The sequence below is a fragment of the Eptatretus burgeri genome, chromosome 2, assembly GCF_056783735.1.
Source record: "Eptatretus burgeri isolate ZD-2024b chromosome 2, Ebu_testis_v1, whole genome shotgun sequence".
Classification (NCBI taxonomy): domain Eukaryota; kingdom Metazoa; phylum Chordata; class Myxini; order Myxiniformes; family Myxinidae; genus Eptatretus; species Eptatretus burgeri.
In genome coordinates this window covers 146,115,417-146,135,010 of record NC_140962.1, presented here as the reverse complement: position 1 = coordinate 146,135,010, position 19,594 = coordinate 146,115,417, and the positions used below count along the sequence as shown (strand labels likewise).

At 44.2% G+C, this 19,594-nt stretch overlaps 1 protein-coding gene across 5 annotated transcripts in view; it reads left to right on the top strand.

The window, feature by feature from the left end:
• Positions 1-11,013, top strand: part of TMEM243 (transmembrane protein 243) — a 22,596-nt gene extending 11,583 nt beyond the window's left edge. For 3 of the 5 annotated variants that reach the window (XM_085871645.1, XM_085871642.1, XM_085871641.1), the window contains 4 exons: positions 7,016-7,132; positions 9,629-9,679; positions 9,839-9,949; positions 10,472-11,013. In XM_085871645.1, coding sequence (XP_085727771.1) covers positions 7,049-7,132; positions 9,629-9,679; positions 9,839-9,949; positions 10,472-10,588 — 363 coding nt within the window. In that variant the 5' untranslated portion in view covers positions 7,016-7,048 and the 3' untranslated portion in view covers positions 10,589-11,013. Of the gene's footprint in view, positions 1-7,008; positions 7,133-9,628; positions 9,680-9,838; positions 9,950-10,471 lie in introns of all 5 variants that reach the window. The other 2 variants (XM_085871646.1, XM_085871643.1) reach the window with 1 other exon arrangement.
• Positions 11,014-19,594: the final 8,581 nt, after the last annotated feature.

The following is a 19,594-nucleotide window of genomic DNA, read 5'->3' as shown; positions in this document are numbered from 1 at the left end:
GCTGCGTTTTAAATTTCCTGATGGCACGTGCTACACCAATCATCTACACCTTGGCTGGTCGTCGTAGTTGTTATATTCTCCCCTCTTCCTTTTTCTTAGATTTCCGGGTATTAAAATATCAACCGTGTCTTTGGCAGCCTGCATGGTTTCATCTACTTATTGTGTCCCCCAGAGTTGAGGCTTTGGCAGGCCAGTAGTTTTGAGAGGATTTGTGGATTTTATAAATTTTCATAATGACATTGAGTTGGGCTTCGTTTTGGAACACACGAACAGGACTGGATTAAATTGATGTTTCAATGAGAATGATTTCTTGATTTATTTTTGTCGAAACTTGTTACCACACACTTTTATAGCTGACCATCATTTACTCAGCTTTTGACACTTTGTCATGTCCGTGTTCTTTTTCTCCAAAACAGGTGAAGATATTCAAATGAAACAGACGGATCCGAACATCGGTCCTTTATTCTCTGATGGCACATATTTATTTATCGTCATTATCACCATGGTGGTGCACATGTTTCTGCCAATGTTGAAATAGTTTTGTGATTCTGTCACTACGTGCATCCTGCTGACTTGACCAGTGCTTCACGGTGGCCTTTACATCATCGTCAGAAGATAAATGTTCCTCACCAAGGTCTTCCTTGAGTTTTTAAGAAAGAGATGAAAACCTGACGGAGCCACGTTGGAATGGTGATTCTTTTGTGGTGGGAATCCACTGACCATCTCTTACTCTCAGGATCGTAATAGTGCACCAACTTTCATCCCGTCTCCGGTCAGTCGTCCCAACTCATCTCCAAGACTTCACACCACCGACATCATGATGCCCTCTGCTATCTTGACTGACGTAGCACTGAGACGTATCAGAATCGCAAAACTCCTCGCAAGTAGTTGCGGGAAGAACGAACGTGTGGACTGTGCCTCGTTTCATTCTTCATATCTTTACCTGTTTTGAAGAAAAAAATTAGGAGCCATTACTTTTCAACACACTTTCATAATTCCTGTGAAAATGGTGTGAAAGATAATTCCCATGAATGTTAAGTAAACTACAGTAGTCCAGTTCCCATTGTGTGCTGTCTTTTTTTTGGCTGCTGGTTGCATCATTGGTTAGGGGCGCAGCTATGCCGCTGAGGCAGTGCCCCTATGACAAGTAGTATACTGGTACGCATTTCGCTGACCTCAGAAGGATGACATGCTGAGTCAACCTCCTGGTGTTAATTCAGCTGAAATCGGGGCTCGAACTCGGGACCCGAGGATCCCAAGCCACCCCACACACCGCTAAGCCAACACCAGGCTAGTGGTCTAGTGTTCGATAGACAGCACCAGCAGTGGATGGTAAGTGTAGGGCAACCTTCGAATTAAATAGTCTATTGTCATGTGTATAAATATTGTTGCGGTTCTCGGAAACGCATGCATCCAACAGATAGTGGTCCCAAGACAGTTATTCCATTATTATACGTCTAGATAGTCACTTTCCTTTTGTTTAGCGGGACAACAAGGGAGTGCGTTGCGATGATCTAATAGCTAGGTTTACTTAAATCATTTTCTTCTTCATTTCGTCCCTACTCTTCTTTTAGTCTGATTATTCCTGAGGTAAATCAGCCACGTGCACCTTCGCTGTAAGGTGGGCCCTCATTTGAGGCCAGCGCGTGCGGCGCCGCTGTGAGGGAACTGCTGCACAGAGATCCTCGTTCCCAGGCGAGTTCTGGGCCCGGCGTGTGCGGCGAGTCATATAGTGCGGGAATATCGACTCGAGCTTCCGATGATGTGGGGAAGATTGCCGGTTGCATTAAAATGGCATACGAAGGTATACCTCTTAAGAAGCTGCACAAATGGTGTTTTTTTCACAGCACAGGAAACACAGCCAGCACGACGCCCACGCTGCACAAACCTGTACGGCGGCCGATAAAGACGACTCGAAGCAATGTTTGGTGGAATACAAGTGTGCGGAGTGGAAGCGGCTTGTTCCTTTTAAACCTCAATATCCGACACATATTGGTGTTCGCCCCGTGCACACGCTAGCGGAGTCGTGTGAACACGAGCGCTGGCCACGTGCATAATGGCCGAACCGCACGCGCTATATAGAATGTGCTCGAAGGCAGACACGTTCGCCGCTCGCAAAACGTGCATGGATTTATCCATAATGATGTACCTTCGACCCTTGCTAGCAGCAGCGGATTCTCCACGGATGGTGAACATCATCTTGTCTCTACGGCCAGCGAAGCTGCGATAGAGCCGGGGAATGTACAGTGTAGGGCCATGTTGGCGCACGGAGCGTGCACGTTGATCGGCACTGGTCGGGCGCCCGGGTGGGCATGCGGGACCCTCGGCCGGTTGCCAGGGCATGGCCTGGGGGGTTTTGCAGGACGATTCGCATGACAATTTCGGTGTGGATGATTCACGTCACGTCATGTCGTGGGGTCGGAGCGGAATATTGTCGCTGTCTGGGATGGCCTTACCGGAAACTAAGTGAGGCGATTTCCAGCCCAAGTTGGCGGGCCATGTGAGGCGTCGGGGTCAATCGGAGCGCCCGATTCAGGTGATGATGTTTCGATTCAGGGTGGCCCCTCCCTCCGCACTGCAAGTCCTATATGGGTCGGAGCAGTCCCTCCGCCTTTCTCTTTCTCCCGCTCTCGCCTCACCCTCGTCCACACCGCCAAAACCCACCTCCTGCTGCCCGGACTCTGCCTCGTCTCCACCTACACGACATCGACCCCACCCGCCTACCTGGTCCCGCCTACCACTCCGTCTCGCACGACGTTGACCCCACCCGCCTACCTGGTCCCGCCTACCACTCCGTCCTCGCACTCTGCACTCCGCCCCTTCTCCACTCAAGCTCCTCCTTCCACGAACAAGGTCTCCGCACATGTGGCTAAAGCCAGACGACGCGCCCACTGTCGGGTACCGCACCACAGAGAATCCCCCCTCCCCCCAAAACGTATTGGTGGCGCGTCGTGCTATCAAGCACAAAGGTACCAAGATCAAAGCCTCAACTACTTTCCCTTCCTGGTTCAAAACTTTCTCTTCATCGGGTTTTGTGTGCGTGTGCGTGCGCGTGCGCGTGCGTGTGCGTGTGTGTCCTGGCACCTGTCTGCTTAAGTAAGACTGCAGAACATAGTTTTCATTATTATAGTTATTATTTTCACGTTAAGTCTGCTCTGTGTCCGCTTTTGTAACTTGCCTGTTTATTTGCTGCACCACACCTCCCTCCCCTATCTCCGCACAACACACCCCAATTAATCTTTATCTTACCACATACCTTTCCTCGCCCACTGTAAATAATCATTATTAGGAATGTTCTCAGCTCGTTTTTGTCTTTTCTTCCATTGATCCAGCATGGTCCAAATCCTACTTTAGCCGGGACTTTATTCCCAACGATCTGTTCCTTTTAGCCGGTATGTCCTTGGCAGTGGCACTCGGCTGCATCCGATCCGGAAAAGTGATCCGATCCGGTAGAGTGATCCGGTTCGGAAAAGGCGTACAGAGGGCGTGTTCCCCGGTAATTAAATCATGTGATTAATTAGGTAACCCTATTAACCCATAGACGTCACGCGGTTGAGTTATTGGCATTCACGGTTGGTTAAGCGAGCCGCCGCGTCACAGAATTATCCGTGTGCGACGGCCTACAATTCCGGGGAGTCTGGTGGGAAACGAGATAGCTTCCCCCACCTCGTGGTTTTCTCACCCAACCCCCCCCCCCCTCCGGCCCACAGCAATATATACAATGGAATTTGTTTTAATCTTCGCATCAGACCAAATATTACCAAAAACTGTTCTTAACATGAATAATGACCAACGACAGAAATTAAACTGCAAGTATAAATAAATAAATAAATCGTTCATCATACGTGATGCCATTGGATAACCAGAGAGTTGGTGTCAAAGCCACCCAATGCTCGCCTGTTTATACATTTATCGTTTTTAAAAGACTCGTCTAATAATTAATATTTTTTTTATAAAGCATTGTAGTGACATCTGATCCAAATAATTTTAAAGCAATATATGTATTTGTATATTGTAATCAGTAACAAGAGCACAAATGAGCACAATATATGCCCGAACAAGAAGGTATATACAGAATTGTGCTACTACATGGAAAACAGCATCGTGGTTGCCATGGCAACCACTTTAGATGACGAACATATGTCGCGACACACCGTCTCCACAGTCTATACCTATGTACCAAATATGAAACGTGAAAGTTGAAAACTTTGGGAGTTAGTGTGCAGACAGGAACGGATGGAAAACAGCATCATGGTTGCCATGGCAACCACTTTAGATGACAAACGTATGTCACGACAAGGTCTCCACAGTCTGTACCGATGTACCAAATATGAAACGTGAAAGTTGAAAACTTTGGGAGTTACAGAACGGACGGACGACCGGTATCACATAATGCGCCCCGATATATATATATATATATATATATATATATATATATATATATATATATATATATATATATATATATATATATATATATATATCTATCGGGCGGATAAAAAATAGTATGGTCGATAAAAACATTAGAAAGGAAAAAATAACTTGCACCAAAAACTTTCACATTTTCACGCTCAAGCTGACGCCGACGCTCACGCCGGGGGTATCGCTGTTGCTCTTTGTTCTTGGAATAGGCGAGCTAAAAATGATTGAGGAAATTTTTAACCGGGTCCCAATAGAGCGATAATGCTTCCCAGAAGGAAGAAGCTCCAAAAGCAGATTATTTTTATTTTTATTTTTTCCGGGTGATGTTGGTACTGGATTATACCAACAGCTCGGCGGATTTACCCGACTGTTATATATCAGGACTGCACATTTAGCAATCCACCACCGACTATCCTCTCTCCATGCAGTCCGCACAATGTTGTCAATCCGGCATCGATCGTCCACCACGACATTACAATACCAGACGGTGATGGAGAGCGTCAAGACTCTCTCCAACACTGTCTAGTAGAACTTAACCAACAGTGAACGATCAATGGCGAAACTCTTATGACGTCTCAATTTTTTTTTTTTTTGTCTTTTATTTGGAGATGAAGCCTCCACTCAAATTGCTTGGTTGACTCGCTTCTGCTTGCAGCCATTAAAAACTCAGTGAGTCTTCGTTGTCAAAATCAGACAGATTAGACGTCCAACAACACCAACAAAAAACACCAGCACCAAACGAATTTGTGATTGTCCAATTGGTGCGAGTGGACCCGAGCAAGCTGCCATGGGATTCGCAGCAAAGTGGGGACTTCCCCCTTTTTATACTGACCGCTTCCCAAATGTCAATTTGCTGAATTGCAATACATTTTCCTTGTTGTCCTCCTTTTATGGAGTAAAAATTAGGAAGTGTGAAACAAAATCCAATAATAATTTTTTTGGGGGGGAGAGATACTAAAACATCATAACTCAAAAAGAGTATTTATTTATTTATTTGGTCTCTTTGGAGCTTCCCCAAGGCCTGTGAAGGAACTGAGTGCTTGTGGCACTTTTTAAACGATCTGGAGGAAACGTTCAATCCGACAGGTATCTGTTGCTCATGTCTCGTGAGAAAGCTTCTATGCAGGTTATGTAAAGAATCTTGAGACAAGAATTTGATGGACATTGAAATCGAACCTGTGCTTTCACAAGAGCAGTTTATTTATTTATTCATTCATTCATTTATTTATTTATTTACAATCAGAGTGTTGATGCCCGTTTAATCGATTTGGGTGACCACGCATTCGCAATCCGGTGTGGCTGGTTAAATGAGACTTGTTTTGCAAACCGAGCATGGAAATGAATAGTGCAAGCATTATGTCACGTTTCATGTGCATTTTTTTTTTTTTTTTTGTATACCTTGTCGAGGCTCGTATGAGAGCAAACACAACGCACAGCAAGGGGTGCATGAGACAAGAGGGGTGGGAGTGGGAAGGACAAAACATTGGAGAACAGAGACATTAGGAGATCTGTGGAAGGGAGAGGGATGGGGCGGGAACTCGGGATATACAAGACGGACATTACAGGGACTTTCAGGAAGGAAAGCAGGGAATTTGAAAGAGGTGGTCTTGGCATGGATTAACGAGGGTAGAAAAGATCGAGGATTTTGATGGGGGATGATAGGTGGTGGTGAACAGCTGTTTTAAAGGCCTGGAGGGAAGAATGGGATTGAATAGAGTGAGGGAGTTTAATCCAAAGGTTGGAAAAAAAGAGGAATGAAAGAGTGAAGGTGAGCAGTGATTCGTGATTTTGGTAGTTTTACCAGAAGGGGGTTGTTGGCGGGCTTTGAGCACCCTGCGGAAATGTGGTGGGGACAAATCGCAGAGAGAATGGGGGGGGGCAAGACTGGAGAGGAGACTGTAGTAGTCAGAAAGACCACCGATCTGCCTGCGGTGAGAGAGTGAGAAGACTCGGACTCAGCCTCATCGCGGGAGATGCCAATGATCCGAAATGCCTTGGTTTCCACAGCGTGAAGCCGAGAAAGGAGGGAGGTAGGAGCGCCAGCCCAGAGGGGAGAGCAGTACTCCATCAGGCTGCGGACAAAAGCTTTGTTAGTGGTCAGGAGCTCAGGTGGGCCGAGGAAGGACTTTGCACGACGGAGGATTCCCAGTCGGCGACTGGCTTTGGAGGGGAGGTTTGAAATATGGCTTTCCCAGGAAAGATTATGGCAGATAGTGAGACCCAGAAGCTTGAAAGAAAGAAAGGATTTCTTCCAGAGGATTGTTGAGAAAGTGGATAGTGGGGGGGGGGGGCTCGAAACGGTCCTTTCGGAGATACATAGTGAAAGTGTGAGATTTGTCCGGATTGAAAGACATGTTCCACGTGTTGGACCAGTTTGTAATTTTATCCAGATCTGCATTGACATTCTCATCAGTTTTTATTTGCTTTCTCGAAGCGTTTTCGACGAATCGATTCTGTACATTGCATTTTTGTCGTTGCTGTTTTTTCTATGTTAATGGTGACTCGATCTGCTTTTCTTTTGTTTCGCTTTTTTTGAAAAATTGATTCTGTGATCCTCCGGTCGAACATGTTACGTGTGCCTTTGAGGTTGCAGGCTGCCTGCGTGTGAGACCGAAATACTCCCAGGATGGCCGAGGCCCCTGCTCAGACGTATGGTACGCCTGGCTTTGCTACAGACAACACTCCACTCTTCAGGGATGGTTCAAGAGGAGTAAGTTTGTGGTTAAGTTTGTTCCTCATTCTCTGTCTCTCCTTTCTTATCAAAATTAAAGGAGGATACCACCAAAAAGCTGTGTTTTATCGTAACACTTGCAGAGTACCCACCCACTGGGTGGACAGAGTTTGTGCATTACTGTACTTGCTGTTATAAAAGTATCGTCTGTAGAATGCAAGAAGATTTATATTGATCTTTGTGTGGTGTGCATCGAAAGCGGTCTAATGGGTCGAGATTGGCTAAAGGTCTGAAGCGTTTGAGGTGTCTGTGGTTGTGAAGGGGTCTAATGGGTTTAAAGGGTGAAAATGTCAAAAGGGTTTAGGGGTCGAAAGAGTATTGTCCAATAGTAGTTTGTGGTGTAAAGATTCTAAAGGGTCTATAAGGTATATGGGTTCAAAAGGGTATAATAGGTGTTGAGGTGTCTGGTATAAGCAGTCTAAAGGATGTAAAGGTCTATAAAGGAGTTTACAGTGTACATTTCAATAGGAGTTAGGGCATAAAGGAGTGTGGGGGGTCTTCAGTGTATAAAGGGTCATTGATGTCTCAAGTATTAAAGGGTACGTTCCAATAATAGTTCGGGTCTAAAGGGTCTTCAAGGTATGAAGGGTCTAAAGAGTTGTAAAAGTTATTGGGGGGGGGGGGTCTCACAGGTATGAACAGTCTAAAGGGTCTTAAATGCTCCACGGCAGTATTTCCCACACTGTTTTTTTTTGTCCACGACACAAAATTTGAAATCGCATTCACCTCCGACGTTAAAAAAAAAAAATGTTGGAGAAAATGTTTTTGTCATGAAACTCTCCCCTACCCCCTTCAAAAACCATAAATTTGAGGGGAGTTTTCAATTTCTGGTCATGACCTGGATCTGAGAACCCCTGCTTTAAGGTGTCTAAAGGGTATCTTCCAATATTAGTTTGAGGTCTCAGGTCTAAAATGATGTAAGGATTATAAATATGCCTGGTGTTGGCTTAATGGTTAGGGTGGTGGGCTTGGGATCCTCGGATCTTGAGTTGAAATCGCACTCAGTTGTTGAATTAACACCAGGTGAGGTTGACTCTGCCTGTAATCCTTCTGAGGTTGGCAAAATGAGTGCCAGCATGCTGGTGTCCTGTGTCGGAGTGGCGACCTGTCCAGGATTGGGCCCAATAGCCAAGGAGACTGCTTTGGCAGCACCAATGCTCTGCACAGAGTGTGGTCCCGATGGATGGATTCGAAACGGTCTAATTGGTCTCGACTTTAAATGGTCAAGGAATCTAAGCAGTCGAAAGGTTGGAAAGGTCTTAAGGGGGTGAAAATATCTAAACGGTGTATTGAGGTTAAAGTGGTCAAATGTCTAAAGAGTCCAAAAGTTTGAAAAGCACGTTCCAATATTACGGAATTAAGATGTAGTGAGGGTGCAAATTTCAATCAAACAGTACATAATTCAGAGACTTGTAGTCACGTGAGTCGACCGAGGCTTCACTCATGGCTTCACCGTGTATTTTCGTTTTTCTAAGATAGAATAGGAATATACACTGTTGGGAGTAATGATAGAAATAGAGAGGAAAGTGGATAAATGTCAAATTGTATGCGAATGCCACAACCTCGTTGCAGAAAGTTGAAACTGCACTGGAATGCAATCACAAGTTGATTGGTTGGCGGTCAATAAATTACAGCTAAAACAATCAGAAAGCGATGCACCTGTATTAACCCTACAAAGTTGCAGGCAGTCATACGAAGCTCAGGTGTGATAGTGTGAATTCCTCCACAGACTGAAATGGTGAATGATCGACCGTAGACACAAAAAGGTTTTGGTTCATGAACGTCACCGTAAGTGTAAAATTACCGGACGACTCCACCTTTCATTTGGAGATGAAGGCACAATGACGGTGAAGAGACGTCGTGAAACTGACACTGTGAGTAATAGGATAAGGTAGAACCTCCAAGAGGAAGAAGCTCAAGGTGTGTTATTTTCTATGGATGACAGTTGAGTGCAGGTGAGCGACAACTTCACTTGTTGGTTCCTTTTCTTGATGGACCTGCCACTCTTCATGGACCATTGCTGAGAAGAGTCGATCGAAGCAGAAGAGTTAACGTTTCCGTCAGATCCACCCGCTGGCCTTGAGGAAGGATGGACGCATCTTCTCTTTACAGATCAATTCAAGATGGATGTGCTTGGCAGCACTCGATGACAGTTTATGTTGACAGGGAGTAGAACGGTACCGCGGTGAATGGCGGAGCTAGCCAAGTGGTATTTCAATCTTGAAAGCAAAGTCTGCTTTCGGAGACGATGCGACATTTTGCATCATCCTGCTGGTTTGTCGATGCACTCGATAACGAGATAAGCTCGCAAAGTAGGAGGGTCATTGGTGACACCCTGAATCGATTTATTATTCGTTTTGCACTTTTCATAATTTTGGAAGTTTATCCGAAAGTAATGTGTGAGCTCTCGTATCTCGTACGGATGTGTATAATTGGTTAAAAAGTCATGTGTTTTCTTTCTCTCTTCATCCACAGAGTCGGATTGTCAACATGGTGGTGGGAATCTTAACCTTTCTTGTGGTTGCCGTAAGTACTTTTCAAGTGTATGTTTTGTTCTCCATTTACTTCCGTTCAGGCTTTTTACGGCTGCGTTTTTTTTTTTTTTTGACGATTTGTTTGATGATGTATATCCTCCTGCACCTGTTCATAATTTCCCCCCTTGTGACCATGTGCCCACCTGTACAGTTTACCGTTATCATGTCTTTTGTGGCTCCATTTGGAAGAAAGAGAGTCAACGCGATGAATATTTACTTCGCCATCTGCATCGTCTTAAATTGCTTTCCGCTCGCCGTGTTGGTAAGGCTTCTCTCTGGAGTTCGTTGTCCATACTAACCACGAGGATCATGTCATGTGTTGTAGTAAACATGGCTAATGGGATGGCCTTGATGCGTACATCACCGACAAGGTGTCTAGCCTAAGTTTGACTATAAACCGTCGGCTACAACCTGTCATCCCGGTGTTTTACAGGCAGTGCGCGCGCATTCCCTCGGATGGACGATAAACCGGGACTCCCGTCTGCCGGCATTAGTTGGCGGACGTTAAAGATCCCTCGGTGCCGTTCGTGAAGAGTAGGTGATCTATCGCCGCACTCTGAACAAATTACAAATTCTGCTCTAACCTACTGAGGGAATTGCATCAGTGGCACAGCCACACCCTCAGGCAACAATGCTACCCTCTGCAGCCTCATGCTGCACACGAAAGAAGACGACCACTGATAAATGACAAAATATTTCCACTATGGCATGCATTTGATCCGAAATGGGGGAGCAACCCTCTGTTTGGACACTGACGGAATGTTCAATGCGCTCTCTTTTCCAGACGGTGTGGTATCGAAGAGGGAACGTCGAACAGCGCTACAGGTGGTTAATGTTGTACATCGCTTTCTCAGTCACTTTACTCTGCGTCTGTGCCTTGCTCTTCTTTTTCCACGTCTAAGCTTAGGACTGCCAATCATTGCACTGACTTGCACCAAAGACCTGTAAAATGTCGAGTCTCCTTCGACGTGGCCGCTGCGCAAAACATGAATATGAGTTTGTACGAAAAAAATTAAATTTATTTCATACAACTACTTGTTATTTTTTTTTTTATTGTAATAAACACTATATTGAAGTCGTATTTGTATGGATTAATAAGGTACACAATACAAGTAGAACTTACCATTACACTCGGTGATCAATCCTTGCCAGACTGAAGTGGAAAGAAGAACTCAGATCCCCCATTCCCTGTGAACCGCAATTGAGGGGAACAGTGTTTCTCATCGTTTGTTCGCCGTGTTGCACCTGATATCTTTTGTGGTGTTTTTTGTTGTTGAAATTTTGCAGTTTGTTGTGTATATCTACATCATTAAATGTGCCAAATTCTTTCAGACTTTTGTTTGATTTGTTCAACAGTTGGATTGGTCTTCTTTTTATGTTGTTGTTGTTGATTTGTTTTATGCCTTCGCAGCCGAGGGCCGAAGGCATTGTTTTTGAGTTGTCCTTTATCGTTTTGTTTTGTTTTTCTTTTGTCATTTTTTGAACCACCGAAGGGATTTCAGCCAAACATTTAGCACAAGTATCGATTGCAATACAAAGATGAACTCATTTGATTTTGGGTGCAAATGGTCAAATGTGAGCGAAATATTATTTTCTATTTATGCCTAGTGTTGGCTTAATGGTTCGGGTGGTGAGCTTGGGAGCCGAGGGGCCTGATTTCAAATCCTGCTTGGCCATTTAACACCAGGTAGGGTTGACTCTGCCTGTCGTCCTTCCGAGGTCGGCAAAATGAGTGCCAGCTTGCTGGTATCTTGTGTCGGAGTGGCGACCCATCCAGGATTGTGCCCAATAGCCAATGAGACAGCTCAGGCAGCACCAACGCTCCGCACAGAGTATGGTCCTCATGGATGGATGGATGGATTATTTTCTCTTCATCAGTCGGTTCAAATCACGATGTGCAGAACTAATTGCCAAATAGCAAGTGCAAGCGTTTCTGAATTTTTAATTAAACTCAAACACAACAGTGGACTCTTGCAATGTTGGTGTTGGTGTATCCATCGATTTTGATGAATTGTATCGTCACGTCGGCCTCCAGGATCCTTTCTCCAAGGAACGGCCGAATTGTTTCAAATTGCTGCGTTCGCTTTAATCTGCACCTTTACCATCTCCAAGGTCGCCCAAATTAACCAAAATGGTCGGCACACACACACAAGAGCCAGATGAATGGAAGACCTTTTCTTACCCTTTAAAGCAGTGTTTCCCAAAGTTTTTTTTGTTGTTGGTGGCAACCCTGGATCCAATCTTGTCCTGGCCTGGCAACCCTAAACGCTGGTACATGCAGTGCTTCTGACCAATCATTTTGATACGTGTGTTTATTCATATCTTTTATTGAATTAATTCCCAACACTAACTTTCAAAGCATACTTTTTTTTTTATTTGAAGAAATGAAAAACAAATTTACATGAAAATGATACTTTTATAACACAAAGCTTTTCTTGGTGGCAGCCATGATGCTGCTTGATTTTGTGGGTAAGCTCCTCAAATTTTGGTTTTGTATTGATGGACAGAGCACACCGCAAGCCATGCCGAGGATCCATGCGGCTCCTTGCTTTAGTCTTAATTGCAACAAGACCTGAAAATCCTTCTTCACAGATTATATTGTTGGAAAATGGAGAAGAGCTATTTCAGCCTCTCGAGTCAAAATGGGCTTATCCTTAAGTTAGGTCAAAATTTTTGAATGCAGGAGGTTTTCAAAGCATTGCTTCGCCACTTGATTTTCCTGAAGTTCTTCTTGAAATCCTGGAATATCTTCTCAGACTTCACTGACGTTCACATTGAACACATCCCTGATCCAACGATGCTTCTTGAGATCGTCGTTTTCTGGAAAATACATCTCCATTTCTTCCTGAAGGTTCTTCTGAAAAATACTTTTGATGTCGACAAGGGATATTTCTGACGTATCTTTCAGCACAACAATCAGTTCTGGGAACCTCGCCGTTTTTCCTTTACCCAGTTTTTATCTCCAAAGAGCAAATTATTATTATTTTTTTTTGAATGAATTTTTTTTCACCGATGGCCACCATGGTATGATTTGAACCCTGCATGTCTGAATTCAATTCATTCAGGTACACGAAGATGCCACACAAATAAGCAAGTTAGGAAACCAAGCAGAATCTTTAAAGTAGTCTGCCAGCACATGTTTCTTTACAAGTAAATAAAATTTCAATTTCCATCTTTAGTTCAATAATTCTTATGAGAATCTGACCTTGAGAGAGCCAATGAACATCAGAGTGGAACAGCAAGACCTGGTGCTGTGATCGTAACTCCTCACACATGCCAACCTTGAAGAAATTTATAATTTGGATAGTATCGTTGAGAACTACATGAAGGTCCGGTTGCAAACGTTGAGAGGCAAGATTTTCCCGATGTAAGAAAACGGGGAATTATCACATCAGGGTTTTCTGCTTTAACATGAACAACAAAACCCACACGACTTCCCATCATCGATGGAGCTCCGTCAGTGCACACAGCCAAACAATTCAACCAGTGTACATCATGTTTCTTGAAAAATCATATTACAGATGTCTTCTCCAGTGGTGGTACGTGACAGGGCATTTCAGAAAAGAAATTCTTCCAGAATGTCGTCTTCTCTGTCTCTTACAAAAACCATGAGTTGAGGGTCACCTACAATGTCCACCGATTCATCCGTCTGCAACGAAATTTTTCTTGTTTTTAACAGTGCCAACATCAGTTGAGCCAAAATGTTATCTGAAACGAGATTAATTCGACGTTTGACGCTATTGTCAGAAAGTGGTGCCGATTCAATCAACTTGGCAACATCTGCTCCGCAAACAGTTTTCACCACTGCCACTGCTGCTTCATAGATTCGTCGGTGAGGACTTAGACACTGAAAATACCCTGAGGTCGGACATTTCCAGATCGTTCTTTCATCTCAGTGAAGCTATATTTCAAAAAGTCAAGCTTTTCCTGCAGTTGTGTTTTGCGTTGGGCCATTTTTCCAGTTAAAGGGCAGACCTGGAATGAAAAGTTATAAATTTATGAGAACATTTTTATGAATAAAACAATGTTATAAAAACTTGAACGATTCAGAATACAAAATAAATTTTGGCAACAGAATTTAATAAAAAAAAATTTAATTCAAACATAAATGTAATAGGAATCCTTCATATTTTAATTATGAAGTGATCCATTTTTGATACTGTCCCACGATCCTAAGAAACACCTTCACAACCCTTATTTGGGTCGTGACCATGTGTTTGGCAACCGCTGCTTTAATGGGTTTATTTCTAATGAAGGAATATTTGGAGAAAGGGGTGGACGTGATGAGCAGTTCGCAACAGTCGAAGCAAGACAAAGACACAAATGGTGAAATAGGGACGTTCAAACTTGTGTACACAGAATAAATAGACTAGAAGGGCACTCTGTAGAGCGCATACTATCTCCGCCATGCCCTGAACCAAAATCTAATATGCTTGTTCTTGTCACCGAACTAACTCTTCAACCTAATTTTGTCATAAGTCGGCCACAAACTTTTGGAGTTATTATGCTATACTGCAGAGTCCAGTCCCATCTCTCTTTGGTCCCATCTCTCAATGGTGAAAAAATCCTTTAAAAATTTTTTTAAATTCTGGTTTCCAGATCCGGGTCTTCACCAAAATGGAATCAATTAGTCCTTGTCACACACCTAACCTCTCCACCAAATTTCATCCAAATCTATCCACAACTTTTTGAGATATCCTGCACAAAGACAGGGGTGAAAAATCCTAACCCACACTTTCACAAACAAGAGAATCGCAAGTGAGGACTTCCCTTTGCAATGTGTGGAGTGTAGCGTGATGGTACAGCCCGTTATGGAAGCAGGAGTGAGACGACAAAATTAGAGATAAAGATGAGGCAAGCCAGCCATGAGAGGTGGAGGGGGGGGGGGGTATACGAGAGACAATGATGAAGAGGAGCAAGAGAAACAGCACGATGATCTTTGCTTCAACTCTGATCATGCAGTTCCAGCCCCAGCCCTCATGACTCTCGTATCGCTTTTGTCCTTTGTCCAAGTCCCTTCTTCCTCACACAAGTCTTCCTGGTCTACCCTCCGTCCTCTTTTAAGGCACTTCTTCTTCACACCCCCTTCCCTGGTCCTTCTGGGAGGAGTCCTCCAGGGTGACCCCAATAAAAATAATTCCATCGCCTCTTCCAGGTCCCACAACACACAACACAGCCATGACTTGCACACACCGCCTCGAAAAACAATGGTCCTTTTAGAGTGTGCAGTGCTTTCCCCATGTTCCTTTTTTTTTGTGATGGGAAGTCCTCAGCTGGCCACGTCTGCCAAACGAGGTGTTTATGCATACAATATTAATATGCAAAAAAAATCTGCAGCTTGATGGAATACTGCTCTCCCTTTTGGGCCGGCTCCCCTAGTGTATACTAAATACAATGTAGCTGAGTTTCGTGGACGTATAGGAGGAGATAACAAACACTTCGCTCCATCATCGTATATTAGCAGAGTACCCACCCTCTGGGCGATCTTGTTCCAAGCATGCAACATGTTCTTCTGATGCATACCTTTTTATTTGGGTGGTGTATGGGCAACTGGCAGCTCTGTATACGCAAAAATAAAATTTAAAAAAATCCATGAACTTACGTGAATGAAGAAAAAACATACTTACTGCTTATAATTCAAAACGCCTCACTGTACTGGAAAACGTGGGGACAGGAATACTGTACTGTAAATGGTGTAGACTTGTTCTACCCTCCCCCATCTGGATGCGGTGCGACATGATACACATTTACATGGAGAATTTGCATCCATCGATTACGTATGTGTCAGACATCGATTCACGTTTCGTGTTCTACCCCCCCCCCCCCCAAGACCACCGGCAAAGATAAAAACACCCCTATACACTATACACTAATTGGGGTCATGCTGATCCTATGTTGCAAGTCTGGATGTAATCGGCCCACAACTGCAGAAGGACGAGCATGACAAACAAACAAATACTGATCTGTGAATTATAGTGAGGATAAAGGAAGAAAGGGGGAAGTGATTGTGAATTTAACATTCCATCTTTATTATCTTGCCAAAGCAAGATATGTTACTCGATCGGTTTGTTTGTTTTTTTTTGTTTATATATTTATATATTTGTCTGTTACAATTGATTTTCAACTTTCAGCTTGCTCTCTAAGTCACAGTTCGAACGCAATGGCTCTCAACTTGACATGTATACTCGTGAGCGCAATAGCTTTCGACGCCCAAAATTTTGAAGGTCAAGGTCAAAGGTCAAGGTCACCAGAAGGTCAAACATCAAAATCAACGAAACCCTTAGCTTTTGAGTAAATTTTATCGGATCATCTCCAAACTTGGTGGATATATAGCATATCGATAGGCGCTGAGCTGATTAGTTTTTGGTGGCGATCGGCCTTGACCTTCATGGTTAGTGCCTAAGGTCGAAGTTGACCTTCATGAAGGTCATTTTTAAATCTTTGACTAACAATATCGAGTAGTACCTCTAATTGAAGCCCCAGAAGAGTGTTTCTCAGATATATAAAAATTTCATCGTTATGACGTCATGACGAAAAAACTGATTTTTCATAAAAAATGAAACTCTCAAATCAAGGTCTTTTGGCAAGATAACCTTTGGCCTAAGGCCAAGGTACGCTTTTTATTTTTTAATTTTAACATTGTTCTAAACAAACAGGGACAAGAACAACGCAGGCATGAAAGGCCGAATGGCCTTCTCGTGCGCCAAAGTTCCCTGTGTAGCATTGAGAACAGGAAGAAATGGGGAGGGGAGGACAGAGTTGAGGGTGAGGGTGTATGCAATTGCAAGAGGGAGATTGAGGCGGGAGGGGTGGGGGGTTCAGGACTTGGGCTGTGGAAGGGGGGTTGAGTACTTGGGTTTGGGACAGTTGAGGACTTGAAGAAGAAAAGGGGACAGGATGACAGAGTTGGGTTGGGGGAGCGGAAGCAGAGAGGGGACAGAGTTGGGATCAAGGGGTTTGAAGCTTTTGAGGGGTGGGTAGTTGAGGACTTTGAGTAGGGAGGGGTTTGAGGATTTGAAGAAAGGGTGAGGGGAGCACAGAGTTTGGGTGTGGTGGTGGGGGGGGTGCAAGATCGTCCCGTTAGGTCTTTTGGGTCTTCTAGGTATTTTCGGTCCTTGTGGTAATTTTGTGTCCTTGGGTTATTTGGATCCCCTGGGTCTTTTGGGTCCTCATGGTCTTTTGTGTCCTCGGTCATTTGGATCCCCTGGGTCATTGGGGTCCTTGGGGTCCTCTGGGTCCTTTGGGTATGTTAGGTCTTTGGGATCTTCAAGGTCTTTTGGGTGTTTTGGTTTCTTGGGGTCTTTTGGATCTTCAGGGTATTTTTGGTCTTTTGAGTGTTTGGGGTCTTTAGGGCATTTTGGGTCTTCAGGGTCTTTTAGGTTTTCAAGGACTTTGGGATCTTTTCAGTCTCTTTGGTCTTTAAGGGTCTTCTAGGTCTTTTTGGGTCTTTGGGGTCTTTTAGGTATTTTGGTTCTTTAAGGGTCTTCAGAGTCTTTGGGGTCTTTAAAGGTTTTTTTTTGGTATTTTGGGGTCTTTTCGGGGGTCTTTGGGGTATTTAAGGGTTTTCAGGGTCTTTTGAGTCTTTAGGGTCTTTTAGGTCTTTGGGGTATTTTGGTTCTTTAAGGGTCTTCAGAGTGTGTCACCACCACAATACCAAAAAAATCATAAAGGTTTTTTTGGGGGGGTATTTTGAGTCTTCAGGGTCTTTTCAGGATCGTTTGGGTTCTCGGGGTTGTTTTGGGTCCTCTGGGTACTTTACGTTAAGTGTTTCAGGTTACAATTGTGGGTGACGTCAGGTCAGCTGTCCAACCAATGGGCGAAGAGCAGACATATGCACATACACATGCATACATACATACATAATCACATACACTTGCTCCATTATAGTAGAGACGGGTAGATAGATATCGTAAACCTGCAGTCACTGGTCTGTTGTGTGTGTAGGCACGTGATACCATTGGACCAATCATGTTTGGTGATTTACCTCGGGCCGCATCGCTAATACTCGACAGCTTCGGCTTCACTTTTTAACCCCCATAATTTTTGCTCATTCATTTGGGATAGCGAGCTAAAAAGTACAGCGATCCAGTCATGTATACCAAGTACAACAGAGCTGAGTTTCATGGACCGTTGACACTTCGTCTCACAGGAGATAATAAACACTTAACTCCATTATAGTATCGATAGATGACTGCAAAGAATACACTATATGGCCAAAAGTATGCAGCCACCCATTCTAATTAGTGGATTCAGCTATTTCAGGTTGTTGTTGTTGATTGTTGACAGGTGTGTAAAATCAAGCACACAACTATGCAATCTCCATAGACAAACATTGGTCGGAGAATGGGCCATACTGAAGAGCTCAGTGACTTTCAGCATGGCAACGTCATAGGATGCCACCTCTCCAACAAGTCAATTCATTAAATTTCTGCCCTGCTCGAGCTACACCGGTAAACTGTAAGTGCTGTTATTGTGAAGTGGAAACATCTCGGAGCAACAACAGCTCAGCCGCAAAGTGGTAGGCTGCACAAAGTCACAGAACAGGAAGGTCGAGTGCTGAAGCACGTAGTGTGGAAAAATTGTCCGTCGTCGGTTGCAACACTCACTACGGAGTTCCAAACTGACTCTGGAAGAAACGTTAGCACAAGCACTGTTTGTTGAGAGCTTCATGAAATGGGTTTCCTTGGCCAAGCAGCTGCACACAAGCCGAGGATCACCATGCACAATGCCAAGCGTCGGCTGCAGTGGTGTAAAACTCACCGCCATTGGACTCTGGAGCAGTGGAAACATGTTTTCTGGAGTGATCAATCACGCTTCACCATCTGGCAGTGCAACGGACGAATCTGGGTTTGGCAGATGCCAGGAGAACACTACCTGCCCAAATGCATCGTGCCAAATGTAAAGTTTTGGTGGAGGAGGAATAATGGTCTGGGGCTGTTTCTCATGGATTGGGCAAAGCCCCTTTGTTCCAGTGAAGGGAAATTATAATGCCACAGCATACAATGACATTATAGATGATTCTGTGCTTCCAATTTTGTGGCAACAGTTTGGGGAAGGTCCTTCCCTGTTTCAGCATGACATTGCCCCCATGCACAAAGCGAGGTCCACACAGAAAGCGTGTGTGTGTGTGTGTGTGTGTGTGTGTGTGTGTGTGTGTGTGTGTGTGTGTGTGTGTGTGTGTGTGTGTGTGTGTGTGTGTGTGTGTGTGTGTGTGTGTGTGTGTGTGAGAGAGAGAGAGAGAGAGAGTCTCCTCCATAATTCGAAAACCATGAAACCTAACCACCCCAAACTTTGCATGCATACTAACGGGAACTCCAAGGGAGGGCATGATTGGTAATCGCTTGCCAAACTAGGCGTTCTGTTGGATTGCTTGCTTGAGTGCTTAAGCCACTTGGCGAGCGCCATACAAGTTGCTCGGTTGTTCGTTTCCAAGCCATGACCATACATGGCAAATGTATTCACCCTGTCACTGAATATATCACTCAACTTGAACAAAGTTCAGGCCCTACTCACCTGCATTTGGCCCCGCTTTGTCGTGCGCTCCCTCAGACAGTGGCTTGCTCACTGAAAATGTGCAATTTTATTTCAATGTTTCCGCTTTTTGTACGATTTTCGTTCATTATAAAACAAGAAAAAGAGCATTGAGAGACTGCAGACCCTCGCCAGGACTTGTTTTGCATGGTGTGTTGTTTGTGTAGTTTTGTGTGGCGTTTGTGTTCTGGTGTGTTAAGTAATTAATGAGACAAAATTAGAACTACCACTTTATAAATGAGTGCAGTGATGACTGATTCAGCCATTTCAGGGAATAAGGTGTAGTCTGCAGGCCTACGGGGAGGGGCATGATGATGATGCATGATGGGCGTGATGATTGGAGGAGTGGTCGTGGTGGTTATCGTATCTGCAAGGG